At 42.8% G+C, this 16,386-nt stretch overlaps 1 protein-coding gene across 1 annotated transcript in view; it reads right to left on the bottom strand.

The window, feature by feature from the left end:
- tsnare1 (T-SNARE Domain Containing 1) overlaps nucleotides 1-16,386 on the bottom strand; it is a 182,439-nt gene that overhangs the window by 76,370 nt on the left and 89,683 nt on the right. Inside the window, exons 6-8 of the mRNA XM_011484938.3 lie at nucleotides 1,947-2,037; nucleotides 1,775-1,849; nucleotides 1,578-1,631 (exon numbers count right to left, since the gene is read on the bottom strand). Coding sequence (XP_011483240.1) covers nucleotides 1,578-1,631; nucleotides 1,775-1,849; nucleotides 1,947-2,037 — 220 coding nt within the window. The remainder of the gene's footprint in view (nucleotides 1-1,577; nucleotides 1,632-1,774; nucleotides 1,850-1,946; nucleotides 2,038-16,386) is intronic.

Below are 16,386 nucleotides of genomic sequence, written 5' to 3'. Positions count from 1 at the left end.
CTTTTGTAAGTGACCATGGTATAAGCGGGTTAATGACCTTCGAAGTGTGCGTTATTACTTTTTAACGCACGGTTCAGGCTTCCACGGCGTGCGTTAAAAAGTAATAACGCACACTACGTCGGCCATTGACCCTTACTTAATTTTGCACAGAGGACATTCTATTCTGCACTGTTCAATACACAGCATACTCATGTAATGGGATGCAAACGGAAGGAAATGCTGTTTAAAGCCGAACAAGCAGCATTCAGTGCAGCACAGGACTATTGGGAGGCTGGAAAAGAGGCGCACACACACACACACACACACATGCTTTGTAGGGGTGGGCAAAAAAAAGCACACCAAAGGAAAGACGGCGCTGTGCTCGACTATTTTGCATTGCTAATATGTTCCACCTCTGTATGGCTGATTGCGCTACTAATTCTGTTTGGAGAGGCCAGCATCTGTCAAAGCGTGGGGGCCAACCTGAGCTGAGTCACAGAGTTCTGTCTGCTGGCCACTCTGTGACTCACTCTTCCTCACCGAACTCTGCAACAACACGCTCACCCACCCACAGAGACACATACCACGCTGGAATACATTAGTTCATCACACTGATGGAAAGGACTGCATGCAGACTGAGTTGATCCACCTGACATCTCACCGTACAAGTTTGCATGTTGCTGACAGTTTGACATTATTTCACGTTCCTTCTTATTGATTCTGGACCATGATGCTAATTTTCACGCGTGTGGGAGGTATTCAGTAATGTTGGCACAGGTTTAAAAAAGTAGTTCAAAATGTAAATGGATGTGATTTCACAATTCAGCTGGTGACTCACTTCTGTCTCCACTTCCTCCACAAAACAATAAAATCTTTGCATTGTTCAGATCCGACTCAGAAAACTGCTAATGCATTCAATGTTGATTTGTCGGTGATTTATTAAGACCAAACCACGCTATTTAAATGAGGATTTCACCTGGGCTATGGATTGAGCATGTTAAGCCTACGCAGCAGATAATAAAGAAGGAGCAGAAGGAACAGGGTGCTGCTGGAACAAATGCAGCTGACAACACCCCTTGAAGACTGCATAACATCTACACATCAGGGTTTCTGTGGAACAGGCTTTAAGGTAAGATCCTTGGATCATTGCTGTGCAAACTCTGTAGCTGATCAGCCTGTATTTGCACTAACAATGGACAGCAACTCCCTAACCGTAGATATAACAGATGCAAGAACAATATATCATGCTCGTACTGCCCCCCGCCCCAGTAAAAATTGGCTTTTTTTTCCCAGTGGCTCACACGAGTCACTGCAAAATCAAAATGCTACAAGTTGTTTGTTTTCTTCAGCCCCAGCCTGCTCCTCAAAAATGTTTATTCTCCAGTGACCTCACAAATGGTTGAATCAAATCAAAATATGAAACAAGAAATGTCCGAGTGTATCAGAAATGGACAGGATGGATTAAGTATCAAATGACCAGAAGGGACTTCAGAGGACTTCTGTGGGGGAAGCTAAGTGCAGAAAAACTTTACTTCACATTGTCCTCCAAGGAAGGGAAGAGAAGCAAAAGAAGCACATTCAATCTCTGTTAAGATCACCTTCTTGTCAGTCTGTGCCGGTGGCAGCAAGGCCCTTGAGCGTTCTGCAATTTTCTGAAAGGGGAACAGAGGAAAAGAAAGGGTCAAACTGATTTCCGAGAGCATCGGCTTCATGCACACTTCTGTCAGTGAAGCAGATCTGTTGATTCATTCTTCTAAAGTTTGTTTTTGTTGATGGAAACAGCGAACGATTGTACCTTCTGTAGATCTCCGTATCGCTGCACAGACTCTGAGAGTTCCGTCTTTAGCCTGGTGAGGCGCAGGCGGTCTTGCTGTAAAACAAAGCAGGATTGGATTTGAACAAATGACACATAATTGGTTGTTTCTTTGTGGCACTGAGTAAATGTTGGGATCAGCAGCAGGACATACCCGTGAGGACCCACTGATGATGTCAGACAGCTGTTTGATGAGATGGCTTGTGCTAGTGATGACTTTATTGGTTTGCTGTTGAGTGGAGTGTCTACGTGGAAAAGGGAGGAGGGGGCACAGACAAAGAAACAGTCGTCAAGACAAGGCATTTCATCAACAAAGCAACATGTAGATACGTATAATGTACCAACTGTGAAAAGGTCAGTGTAGCTTATCCTTCATCCAGACAGATTCTGATTCAAAGAAGTGGGTAAACATTTCCTGAGATTTAACAGCAAACGTGAATTACATCAACCAAAATCAAACTTTTTGTCAGCCATCTGATTGTTGAATTCACAAAAGCCTTCATCTGCATCATCAACACTAAAAAGAATCAGCAGAGGATTTCATGCGTGCACAGCAAACTCAGAAAACAACAATTTTTTTTTTGAAGATTCCTTTTCCCAAAATATTAAGCAGCAAACATCCATGTCCAGTGTCAAGTGATAAAAAGCTCTGATTGTGACAGCTGGAGTAACCTCTAAATGTGAGAGGGAAGGAAAAAGTCTGCCCAAGGCACACAGCCTTTGTCCTGCCATGTCTCAGCAGAAGTCTCTCAGATTGTCATCGTCTCTGTTTCAATCCACCAAGCGCTGATGATCCTGCGGTGAGTGACACGTATCCAGCTGATGTGACACCAGGGAACCTTGTACTGCCACAGTCACAGTGTCTTTGGTCACATCTCCCTCACATGAAATCTACTTAAATAGAAAATAAAATTTCTATTTATTTGAACAAAAACATTTTTTTAACTCAAGGTTTTGTTTAAAATGGTCTTTAGTTCTCAACAAGTGAAATGAGTTCATCGGTTTTTCTTTTTGCTTTAAACTGACTTTACTGTTAACTGGCAGATGGTAATTTCATCCACAAAGCACCTTCATAAAACAACATCTGATAGCCCAAAATGCTTTACAGTAAAACAAAGACCACAACTTTTCTCACTTTTTCCTGGCATACTCATGTATGACCAATTTTTATCCGTGCAGTAATTGCAAAATGTAAAATTGTGAAGGAAATTGTTTTATTTTATCATTGCTTAAATGTAATTGTTTAAATGTATTTTAAATGTTAACTCAGATTGACCTTTTGACCTTTTTAGAAACAGCTTTGTGTGTTTGTTCATCTGCTTCTCATCCCCAGTTATGAGGGGGTTTTACGACACACTGTCCTTAACTGATAAGAAATACTGTTTGAACTTAGAACCCTCTCAAATGGTTCATTATATGACACCCCCTAATGCAGTGTTTTTCAACCAGTGTGCCGCGGCACACTAGTGTGCCGTGGGAGATGGTCAAGTGTGCCGTGGAGAAATTACCTTCATTAATCATTCACTGATCTAAAAACATTTCCCATCTCCAGGATATCAGCTCTTTGTTCATCCAAACAGGCCCTGATAAAACACTGAGTAGTTAGGAATATGAAAGATCTTAAAATTACTTTTTCTTTGTGTTTATTTAATTCTATTAAAGAAATTTTGATAAGAATGACGCTACCGCGATTTCCCTGCAGCTATGACAGTTTGCGGAAAAGTCCCGTCCCTTTAACTGTCTCCACCAATCATTCTTGAAGGCTTAATCACATGTCATCAGTCTGACCAATCAGAAGTGCTTAAAGTCTTCACTTCCTTGTTCTTAATTCTGCTGATAAAGTCGCTCAGTTCTAACAAAAATACCGGCTAAAGCTCTTCTTTAGTGGTGTAGCTTTGCACAGAGTCCGGTGTCAGACCGTGAAACAAGTGGACAATACAATAAATCTCAGAGACGCCAGTCTTTCTGCAAGTTTTCGGCACTTTTCACACTACATCTCCCATGATGCATTGGCTTAAAGAGCCAGTGTCCCAGCGCACAATGAGTTGTCCTTGCGAAACGCCTTGAAACCCCAACAAACAAACAGTTTCTAAATTTTTCTAATTTAACTTTCATTTCATCTCTTAGAAAAAACAGCCGCAACTTCCTGCTTTTCCGGCCACAATTATCACAAAAATGCACGTGAGATTGCGGGCGGGCGGGGGGGGGGCTGTCGATCAATACAGACCATGAATTTCTGTTTTTTTTTTTTTTTTTGGATGCTGGTGTGCCGCGGGATTTTTGTCAAGGTTAAAGTGTGCCGTGGCGCAAAAAAGGTTGAAAAACACTGCCCTAATGAACTTTTCTCTTTGTTTGGAAATTCTAACCTCCAACTTGAATTCTTAATAAAAGGAGAACTGGGAGAAGCAGACACTTTGAGAGGAGAAGGGTGGTGGACTTTCTTCCGTCATACTTGCTTTTCTCCCTTGTGCATAAGAAACTTGATTCTTGTTGTGGTTTGATGTTTCTAATTGTGTTTTTCTTTAATGTCTTGATGCATTTATCTGACAAAAATGTAAGTTGGTTAAAACACATTATAACGGCATAAATTGTCTTTGTGGAAGGATAGCGCCCACCTGAGCCTCACAGCTGGGGGCTTTTAGGTGCAGAGCAGCGACTGTCTGTGCTCCAGCTGATGGTAGAGCTGCCTGATAAACCTCAGAGAGTGAAAACGGAGTTTGTGTTTCCCTAAAGTGTCTAACAGAAGTTTTCATTGATGCTCCTGAAACAGGAGCAGCTCTGTGCAGTGTGTACTGGTGCATTCTGGGAACTCTGCTCTTCCCTGTTAAAATGACGTCTTGCTGAAATAAAAAAGGTTAATATTGGGAGTTCCACAGTTCTGAGATACTATCAGACGCGTTTGTTTCTGCTGCTGACAGAAAAGCTAGACTATTTTTGCTGATTCAGAGTTTAATGACAGAAACTCTTAGCTACATCAGAACTCTCTGGCTGGTTCCGAATTCCGAATGGATTTTAAAAGCAATCCAGACACCAAACTTACAATTTTTTTTATTTTTTTTGCAGGGATTATGATTTTAACAAATTTAAAATCAAATCGATATGAGTGTTTTACAAAGACTAATGGTGAATCCACTGTGTTCTGGTGATGATAACATTGATGGTTTATTTAAAAAATATATTTAAATGCATTTGTTTCACAAAAATTGTTCAAAACCAATGCATTGTGGTCTATTTTCACCAATCTAGTGAGCATTTATGCATCGTGGTTTTTCCGCAGAGACTTTCTGGGGTACGTGACTTTGAAACTGTAGATTTGGACAGAACTACAAAATGGTAGTGAAAGAATTCAGACATAGCTTCAATTTCCAAGTGCGCTCACCTGGATGTTGATGTGCGATGATAACACGCTTTTATTGATACGTAGAAACAGAAAGTTGAAAAAAAAGTCTTACAATGTGATCCCTCCTGTATAAAAATAGTGTTACTTTTTTCTAAATACATCTGTTTAAACTGTAAAGGTACAGATACTCTTAATTTGTTTTTGTTTTTTTAATTCATTAGTTGATGTGTTCTGTTCATCAACAACTATAGGTTTCCTTAGTTTTATGAGACCAAATTACTTTTATTTAAAACTGACATTTTGACTGTAGGCAACTGCTTATGTGTAATAATTATCTTTATTGGTACTTTTTCTTTCTCTGCATTAAAAATATTCTTATGCAAATATTTGTTTACAGCTTGTTACACCTTCACTCCCTGAGGCACAAATCCCTTCAAGATGCGTACATTCTAACTGACTCCCAGCTTGGAGGAAAGAAGCATGTTGGGTCAAGGAGATTTCATTAAAATGCATTAAATACAGAACCAACAAAGCTTATTATCAGTGTTGAAAAGAATGAAAACACTGATAATAATCTTTTTTCTACAACACGCCAAATGTGAAGAGTTCTGCTGTTTAATCAGAGCTTATGTGTGCAGTTCAACTAATTGTGCAAACATCAGAAAACATTGAAGTAAATCTAACAAAGCTAAAGCCGTTGGCTCTTTGGTTTCCATGCTGCTGGTGAGGCAGAGTTTCAGTCGTACAGAGGTGAGCAATGAAATAGTCAAATCCTCCGAGTTCTGCCATGCTTTTTTCTAGAAACCTTGCTCGGGTGAGAGGTTGGAGCCACAGCCGTACTCAGTACTCTGAAGCACGTCCACTGCCGGCCCAGGTTAAGACTGTTATTAAATATCGAGACGGTCAGGTCATCCTGGGGTTACAGGCAACTCCCTACACAACACCTCCCACAGCATCTTCCAATCTGGGCAATCCATCGTTTCTGCAGCTCCACAAGCACACTTCTGCAGCTGCTCGAAATTCAGTCTCTGTGAGTGATGGGAGAGGACAGAGAAGGACTAAAGTGGGCTGATCAAAGGAGAAACACATTAGTGCTAAACATTAGGTTCACTTTGTGGCAAGAATAGGGTTTACAGCTGGAATAAACAAGTATGTTCGCTTGTTTATGTGGTTGATGTGGAATGTCTGTATCAGTGATGCAAAGATGTGTAGTATGTACTTAAGTTAGGTGAACAGTGGAGACTATAGAGACACAGACTGTACACCCTGGAAAGCAGCCCTGACATACTGCATGTCTTCCATGCTGCATGTGCACAGTCGATAAAAAACAGATTCTGCTCTCATCTCAGGCAGAAAGATTAAGTTCCTGACCTGAGCCTGATGAGTCATGATTCAGCAGCAAAGCAGCAAGAGAAACATTAAGGATTATTTTTAAATCACACAGTTACTCTGTAAAACTATGCAGCACTGGGTTTCTTAGCCCCAATTCTGCAGCAGAACAGGAACAATAATTATGCAGATGAATGTGGAAAAAAGCTGATAAACCAGGATTTGCTCTCTCAAAAAAACGACATATCAAAGACCCTTTGACAGGCGTGATGCCTCTGAAGGCAATGACACACAATGACGTGTCTCCAGTTGCATTTAACTTCCATCAAAGCTAAAAGAATGACCTTCATTTGTTGATTTGGCAAATATTTGACAGGTTGCAGCCCACCTGCACCTAACAGACTAAAAACAGAATATTTGTCATGGTGTGAATGCTTCACACCACTGAAATTCTCTTCAATATCCATACCTTTTTGCTGCACCTAATTTCTCCTTCATACTTTCAGCTGTTTCAGATATCTTCTTGTCAAAACTTTCAACTCGATCAGGTAAAGGGTGCTTGTGTTTTTGTTGTTTTTTATAATTTATTTTGTCAAAAATTTTAGGCAAAATAAGAAAAAATGTAGCCCCATGATAAGTGTTCAACTCCTTCACAAACGTTGGGTCCTTTTAGAACTTCAGAACATGGTTTCAACTTTTAAACTGTTCAGAAAACACAGATATCTTTCAGTTTAATGCAACTTTTACAAATATGACACATTTTGTTTGCATTTCTTTCAGCATTTTACACTGGATTAGGTGTAAAGCCATATAAATGTTGGTCATTTCCACTTGTCACCTTTCTTGTACATGCATTTTGGTATATTTGTTGAAATTTAGAAATACTTCAGTTTGTTGGGTTTTTTATGTTGATTTTTTATTTATCTTCTTTTGTGTTTGCAATTTCTTTTTTGCCAATTTATGGAATTCTTTTCCTTGAAGAAACCTTAAATCTTTCAGCTCCTCTAACAGCAAGCATCTCTAAGAACTTTAGTAATGGATTCAACATTTGTGCTCAAAATACTTGACCCCAATCCCAACGTTAACGTGCCTAGATACCACAAGGGTTAAGAAATCACTTAAAAACAATGCCATAACACGACAACGATGAAACACAGCAACTCAATGTGAAATGAACAGCTTCTAATGTGAACCACATATTTTTTCACTGTTCTTCCGACAATCTCGATGTCATTTATCATTTATTTGTCATTTATTAGTGTTCCTTCATAGATGTCTTCTAGTAACTGCCCTGCAGTAGGCCTCCACCAAATCAAAAAAAGCAAGTACAAAGCGTTGAGCCCGATATTGATTTAGACCAGGGGTCGGGAACCTATGGCTCGCGAGCCATATATGGCTCTTTTGATGGTCACATGTGGCTCGCAGACAAATCTTTAATTATACTTTTTTTTTTCTTTTTTTCATTAGACCAGTCCTTCTCGGGCGCGATGCGATGCCAGAGGCGCGCAGTAGTAGCGGTGCTTGGAGAGAAAACTATCAGTTTACTATTATCTATTATTTCACAGAGTTTGTACCAGCCGGAAACCTGTGAATTGCCGTGCCTAAAACTGCACGCTCCCGTCTCTGAGAAAGAGCGCGCAGTTTCGGGGACGGGATGTGTGAGGAAGAAACCAGAGGGTAGGGGTGGGGGGTGGAGTTGTGGGCACAGGTAGCAGGTGAATCGCGCAGGGATTCTAGTAACGTAAAACCCGCTACCCATCACTCACTGCAGCGGGGGTGGGTGTGTTTGGCTCCGCGTCTGCGAGTGAGCAGTCTTTCTCACATCTACAGAACATTCAGACCTACGATCAGGTTTAAAGACTCAACGCCTCATTTATCAGCAACAGCATAACAATATTATTAAAAAGAATCCACAGACTTATTGTACTTTAAAAATGTTGAAATTACATCAAATGCACACATTCACTTGTATATTTAGTTTTAAACATATCGTTGCTTACTGACTTGGACTGGGTGGCTGTTGGGCAGCGTTAAAAGTTCTGGAGTTCAATGAACGCATCAAGCAGAGATCTGATTGGCCCTCAGTTCTGTCGCTCAGACTGTTGTTAGGTAGTTTGGACCAATGGGGTTCAGCTATGGGCCGAATAAGGGAAATGGGAGGGCTGGAGCGGGAGCAGGTGAATATAAAGGTGGGAGAAGCGCTCTCGTCTCGTCGGGAGAAATTAAGAGTTAATTGTACGGCGTTTGTTGCGGTCTGCAATAACAAGAACAAAGAACCTTAAATGAGGTTAAGTCTCCGTGCCTCAGTGTAGGAAAGGGACACCACATTATTGTATGGCTCTTTTGAAATTACATTTCAAAATATGTGGCGTTTATGGCTCTCTTGGCCAAAAAGGTTCCCGACCCCTGCTTTAGACATTCAAATCTTGTGGACGAAATATAAAGTTTGAATAACTAAAAGTGTAGGACTTCCATAATTTCTGCCTCTTGTTGCTGTGCCCCGCCCTCGTAATTCCTCACCAATGAGTGAAGATATCTTTTGTTACATTGTTTTGTTTATAAGCTTTAAATGGGAAAAGGAAAGTCCCCTTGACGGCAGTCTGAACACAGACCAAATTCAAGGTTCAGGACTTGATCCAGACCATTAAGCTGACTGGGTCCAGAAAACGGTCTCCCCAGTCTGAATACACCCTAAGTAAACTGCAGGTGCTGCATTTGTAACTCATTCAGTCAGCTAGGACACGTACTGCATATGGATGTATACTTTTACCATAAGTGGCGCTAAATACGGCATGAGCTTTAGGAGCAGGGTTACACATTTCTGAGAAAAGCTGCTAATGTGACTGAAACACTAGGGGGAATGAAGGGAAAATGTCTGACTTTCAGTAATAATGTTTTGTGTTTAGGGGCAGGTGGAACATCCATGATTCAGTGCAACCCACGACAACAGCATCTCTCCCGTTACCTAGCAAACAGAAGTCGCCCACTTCTGAGGAATGCAGTTCAGCCCACAGATGTGTCAGGCAGCTCAAACCTGCTCACACTGAACTTCATGAAATCACCTGTCTCTGATTTCTGTTCATGCTGGGGTTCGCTCTTTTCCTTTCGGGTCTGGTTGGCTCTGGAGAAGGTAAAAGTTCAGGAGTGTTCCTGCGAGCCGAAGGAATGAGGAGGTGAGCTGGGGTGACCACATCCAAACAGTACTTAAAGCTTCAAACTGGAGATGCAGCTGCGTACTGGCTAAGATAATAATGTAGAGCTTTGATGTCTCAGATAACGGCTTTAATCTGTCGTCAGACGTGACAACGCTCCAATCAAAATCTTTTGCCAAGACACAATCTATAACCCTTTTCACAGAAACCCCTTTTAGTCTTCAAATCTGAATGAAAGCTCAGAAGCTTTTTCCTGTGAAGGCGAGATGGATATTGGACTCAGTCAGATGGAGTAACAGCCTTAAAGCAGATTGAGGACTAAAGCAAGAGCAGCTGCTGCTGTGTGTTCGCCACATGCAGCTCACAGAAGCAAAAAAGGACTGCACAAAAGTTTTCACATACACTTGGTTCAAATAGGCTAAAACTGGATTGTACATTTTGAGTTATTGTCAGCAAGTGTGAGTTACTCTTGAACTCTTTAACTAATTGCACCCTGACTGTATATAGAGAACTGGACTGAGTAACCACTCCTCCCTCACATTCCAAACAGGAAGTACCCGCTGGTTTAAAGAAGCCAGAATCCCATAGACTTCTGTAGAGAAACAAACAGTCATTCTACTGGTCAGATTGGACGTTCTTGCTCTGATACCTTTTATTAACATTTTCTTGCTAGTGCAAATTTTTTTCATATCTATTTTTATCAAAAGTTATTTAAGTGATTAACCTATCAATCAGATATCTCAGTAAAAGCATGTCGGGCCCGCTGGCACCACATTGTACATTTGATTAACAGATTCTCCTGAGCCAATTTCAGTGGAAGGGGTGTGGACTTGGAACAAGCTTACACCTGATTGCTGAAAGTAGTTGCCATAGAAATGTTAGCTCAGACCAACTTGGACCAATCACTGCCGTCTGGCTCAGTCACGGCGACGTCTGTGTCATGGAATAATGGCATAGGAGGTAAGGCAATTTCTACTGGTGACATCACACACGATCCGTCCAGTTTTATATACAGTCAATGATTGTGCACCAGGCTCTCTAAAAATTTCAATCCATTTTTAGGACACTCCAGTAAGCTCCAACAACTTCCTCTTCACAGCTGGAAAGAGTAATAACTGTCATGGGTGATCTCTTTACTCTGGCAAAAGCTTAGGATTCCTAGGATTCTGTCATCATCCTGTCCGTACTTGGTACTGCACTCCTCTGCACTGATATTATTATTAGACGCTCAGTGTCACCAAAGAGTCCAAAGTGCCTCAGTTACCATGGTGGCCACATTTCTGTCTTCCTACACATTTCTTCTTTTTCAAAATCTTCATGTTCCATTTTTCATGCTGCATCTCTGTGACTTTCCTCTGTTGTTTGTCTTCACAACAGTATTTGGAAAGTTTGCTCTCAGTGACCTGTGCAGATGTTTCCCACAATCACATTGCAAACCCTTACAATGCACCAGCCACATCTGTCTGAACAACCAGTCAGTCACCTGGGGCCTCATTTATAAAACTTTGCGTAGGATTTGCGTCAGAAGTGGCGTACGGATGAAACATAGGACGTGCGTACGCACAGAAATATTCGGATTTATAAAACCGTGCGCACGCACATCCTACGCATCTTTCCCTTAATAAATCACAACCAATTCTAAATGCAGCGCAGCTTTTGCGGCTACATGACACGCCCATAGTTGCCCATAAATAGTCCGTGAAACGCCCACAAATTAATATTCATGGCTTGCTAAATCATGGCAAACACAGAGGGGAAATCAAAAAAACGTAACTTCACTCAATGTGAAGTAGAAGTTATCGTTGGCGAGGTGGAAAAGAGGAGAAAAGTGTTGTTTGGGGCACAGTGTGGGCATTACTAATGCCAAAAAGGCACGTGAGCGGCAAACGGTGGCAGACGCCGTAAATGCTGTAGCGTCACAACCTCGGACGTGGCCGAAATAAAAAAGAAATGAAAGAAATGATCGGACATCAAAGTCGAGGCAAAAAAACGTCTAGCGCTGCATCGGCAGAGTGTGTCCGCCACGTGGGGGGGGGGGGGGGGGGGGACCGGAGCTGACCCCTCTTGATGAGAAACTGGCCGCTATTATTGGGGAATCCCTATTAAGTCCCCCTTATCGGCGTCCTCCTCCGCCTCAGTCACCTGACTGAGACGGAGGGGACGCCGACGCGCCAGGGTCAGGGTGACACAGGTAAGAGAAATAATTAAAATGAATGCAGTCAAGTCACATGTATGCAGGCTACACAATTACAGATTATTAATATAGAACAATTTTATTTAAGTTGCTGGGTGTTCCAGCGGGGACAGTGGTTACGATGCTGCAGCTGAGCAGCCGTCTGGCCCCAGCGTCTCCACGGCACGCGGCTCTCAACCCTCCAGCAGTGGACGCGTCCTCACCGATGCAGTCCTTGAAATGCAGAGGGAAGTCAGTAGTTCAATCAGAGAGGTGGCCAAGGAGTTGGGCGAAATCAAGATCGCCCTGACTGAAATAAACTGCACGATGAGGGAATTCTTAAATAAATAATATTTTCCACACCTCTTTTTCTTTACAAGCGACGCATCACTTCCAAACGCTGGCGCACAGCAGCAGCAAATGGCTCAAATGCGTGGGGATGGGGTTCAGGGTCGGGGCCAACACAACAATCAGCGCCAGGGGGTAGAGGCACGTTTTTAAGCTGTGCCACATTGTGTAGCACAGCATATGCCAGCACGATTTGGCACACACTGTCACTTTCACGTGTTTCTTCCATCTGCCGACGGTGTCGCCATTTCTCATTTCACCCGTTTTTGTGCGTACGCCTTGGTCAGAGCTTGCGTGGAGGACGGCACATTTTCCCGTCAAGTTTGCTTTTTATAAATCTCAACTATTGCGTAGAGAGTGGCGTACGCCTTCTTTTGTGCGTACGCAACGTTTATAAATGAGGCCCCTGGTCATGTCCTTTTGCAAAGACCATGTCTGCTGAGATTTCATGGTCCACAGGTTTATAAAGCTACACCTGAGTCCTGCCTGGTGTAGTTGACAGCCTCTGTCACTCTTGTTGGTCAGAGCATCTGTGTTGTGACTGAATCCATTCAGCTGGACAGCCATTTAACAGTTATTGCACAAACTGCTGCTTCAAGAGGCCATCAGAACAAGAATCTGACCTCAACACAAAGATCAGAAAAAGACAACCTTGTTTCTTAAACTTGTTCCTGAAACAATCTACAAAACGTCTGAAAATAAAAACAGCAGTGCCGCAACATGCAGACTGTATGGATCTTTACAAACAGGAAGAAATTTTTGCGTATCACCAAACATATCCAATCACGCTACTATTGGCATGAATGCACACAGAATAGAGGTGTTTCAGTCCATTCTAAACTGAACATCCACCTACTGCTGCTCATATGTGGCTAGAGCAGGACGCTGAGCACCGACGTGGGTTTGGGACGAAGAGTGAAATCTGTGTGAGGGTGGGGGAGGACAGGGTGAGGGTCACAGCCACACAGTCATCATCTAAGTGTGGAGAGCTTGCTTCGCCGCTTCTGCCTTTTCCTTACAACCACTGGCTGGAAGCTAACATGAGGGAGTGTTGGTGTTGATGGGGTGGAGGTGGTGATGACTTGCTTGGAATAAATCTGTCAACTCTATATAGGTTTTGCTTCTTAAGCTAAAATAAGGACAAATAAATACTTTTTTGCTCGGTAAAACATATTCATGGCCACATTTTGACTGACTTCCAGTTAGTATAGTTTCCAGTTTTGTTTGGGGGTTTTCTTACATTTTCAGCAATTTAACCCTTGTGCTACCTTAGATGACCCCACCCTTTCATTGACGTGTTCTCCCTACCATGACAAAGGTGGATAAAGGTGGAAAGATTTCATGTAATCCATGGACACCAGTGAAGATCACAAATCATTGAAGAAAAAAGGTTCAGAGCACTGTCTAGTGGGTCTAGATGACCCAACTCCCAATGTTAAAGTGCCTAAGATAGCACAAGGGTTAAGATGACCTTGGTTGTAAACTGGTGGCAGATCTAGAATGTAGGGTCAACCCCCTGAGGGCGGGGGTGTTTAGGGGATATGTGACCGTAGTCTGACGAAGTTGCTGGGGATAGCCGGTCTTGCGGGTTAGCTTATAGCCTTGCCTGCGCTTTTTACCCCTCTGTTGTTTTTGGTTTTGAGATACAACCAGTTACTAAACTTGAAGTTTAGTTTACGAATAATAAAGGGATCATCTCGGAGGGAATGGGGAGTATTTTTGTGACACCTTTTACTAAAGCTTAAGAAAGTCTAACGTGAAGTCAGACTATTGTGGTTATAGGGGGTGACGCTGCTGTGACGTCATTTCCGGGTGAGCTATTCCCAGTGCTAGTCGTGTGTGACTGCTGTCCTCTTGTTTGGCATTAGCCTTACTACTATTGCTTACTCTAAGGGTTATCTGGGTTAATATTCACATCTAGTACCTTTTATTAGCGAATTCACCACTGTTAAACCGCTTGCTGTTCACTTTCTCATTTTGCTAAATAAACCACTTCTCTTTACCTAAACACCGCTAGCCTTAGCTAACCTAGCATGGCCACCACTCCTTCCGCCTCTCCTCCTCTCTCCTGCCCCATGTGCCATATGTTTAGTGATGACCCTGCCTCCTTTAGTGAAAATAGCGGTAGGTGTGTTAAGTGTAGTCTTGTGTTAGACTTGGAGGCCAGGCTGGAGCAGTTAGAAGCGTGGCTCCGCACAGTTGAAGCTAAGCCGGCTAGCCAGGTCGTTACTCGTAGCGCGGGCCGCGCTACCAGGGCTAACTTAGCTAGCACCCCAGCACCCTCCCAACAGCCGGGAGACAGTCAGGGGTTTGTACCGGTTGGGAGGAAACATAGTGCTAAACGCAAAAACTTAGAGCACCCGAGACTCCACGTTAGTAATAGGTTCTCCCCCCTCAGCGACACACCCGCTGAACACTCAACTCTGGTTATAGGCTCTTCTGAAGTTAGAAACGTGGAGCTCCCAGCGGCTACAGTCAGGTGTTATCCGGGGGCCAGAGTTGGTGACATCGAGGGGAACCTTAGGATGTTAGCTCAGAATAAGTCCAGGTTCCGTCGAGTCGTGATTCACGCAGGCGGTAATGATGCCCGACGGAGACAGTCAGAGGTGGTAAAGTTAAACGTAGCTTCGGTGTGTAAACTGGCTAAGACGATGTCCGACACTGTAATTTTCTCTGGTCCCCTGCCGAACTTAGTCAGTGATGAAATGTACAGCCGCTTTTCATCATTTAACCACTGGCTTTCTAGATGGTGCCCAGAAAACGGCGTTGGTTTTGTGGATAATTGGAGCGCGTTTTGGGGGAAGCCCGGTCTCATGCGGAGAGACGGCGTCCATCCCACCCGGGACGGTGCCGCTCTTCTTTCTAGAAACATTTCTGCTAGCCTTAGTCTGTTAACCTGACAATCCAGAGACGAGACCCGGGCGCAGAGCAGCAGTGTAAAACGCTCCTCTGAGCCTCCCTTAGGGTTAGTGCCGGTGCAAAACCCATGCAGGGAAAGTCAAGCAGGTCCTAGCTTTAGCTTATGTGCTGAAAGACAAATGAAAGGAGCACGTCATAGAAACCCTACAGTGACAGACAGCAGTTCTCACATGCAGAATTATGATGTAATTAAATGCGGTTTATTAAACATTCGATCCATTTCCTCCAAGTCCCTCTTAGTCAACGAGTTAATTACTGATAACAACCTTAGTCTTTTAGCCTTAACAGAAACTTGGCTCCATCAGGATGACTATGTTAGATTGAAAGAAGCAACCCCCCCCACTTATGCTAACTATCAGAAATCCAGGATTTCAGGGAAAGGAGGTGGTTTGGCAGTAATATCACAGTCTAGCTTACTTCTCAGCCCTAAAGTTAAAAATGCTTATAATTCATTTGAAAACATCATATTGTCTTTAAGTCACCCAAACAGGAAAACTCGAAAACCTGTTTTACTCATAATTATTTATCGCCCCCCCGGCCCATATTCAGAATTTTTAACTGAGTTTTCCGACTTCCTATCGACTATTGTCTTACATTCTGATCAAATTATATTAGGGGATTTTAATATTCATGTTGATGACCCCAGTGACTGTCTAGGAAAGGCCTTTGCAGCTTTATTAGATGATGTTGGTTTCACCCAAAGTGTGAATGAACCCACTCACTGTCATAGACACAACCTGGACCTTGTTCTAACCCATGGGATAGAGATCAGCCAGCTGAGTGTCCTTCCTCTTAACCCCATCATTTCCGATCACTTTATGATTACCTTCCAGCTTACACTGGAACATCCTTCTGCCCCAGTGAATAAGAAACAGCTTAGAAGAACCTTAACTGACCGTTCTGTGTCTGAGTTTAAACACACAGTTCAGCCAGTACTTAGTGATATTCTGAGAAAATACTCTGAGACCAGCTCCCATAGTATCAGTCCTAGTATAAATGACCACTTTGTTAATGATGCCTTACAAGCCCTCAGGAGTACACTCGATGTTGTTGCCCCCTTGAAACCTAAGTTCGTCAGACAAAACCGAGTAGCACCGTGGTTTAACGCTGAAACTCGTTCTCTTAAACAAGAAACCCGTAAGTTGGAAAGAGAATGGCGCCGCTCCGGTTCAGAGCAGTCTCTGAATACCTGGAAACATAGCCTTTTAAATTATAAAAAAGCCCTGCGTAGAGCTAGAAGCCAGTACTATTCAACTTTAATATCAGAGAATGGAAATAATCCAAGATTTCTTTTTAGCACTATTGCTAAATTAACTCGCAGTCAGAGCTCAGT

The sequence above is a fragment of the Oryzias latipes genome, chromosome 16 (genome assembly GCF_053564925.1).
Source record: "Oryzias latipes strain Hd-rR chromosome 16, Olatipes_Hd-rR_3.1".
NCBI classification, from domain to species: domain Eukaryota; kingdom Metazoa; phylum Chordata; class Actinopteri; order Beloniformes; family Adrianichthyidae; genus Oryzias; species Oryzias latipes.
This window is presented reverse-complemented; position numbering and strand designations above follow the sequence as displayed.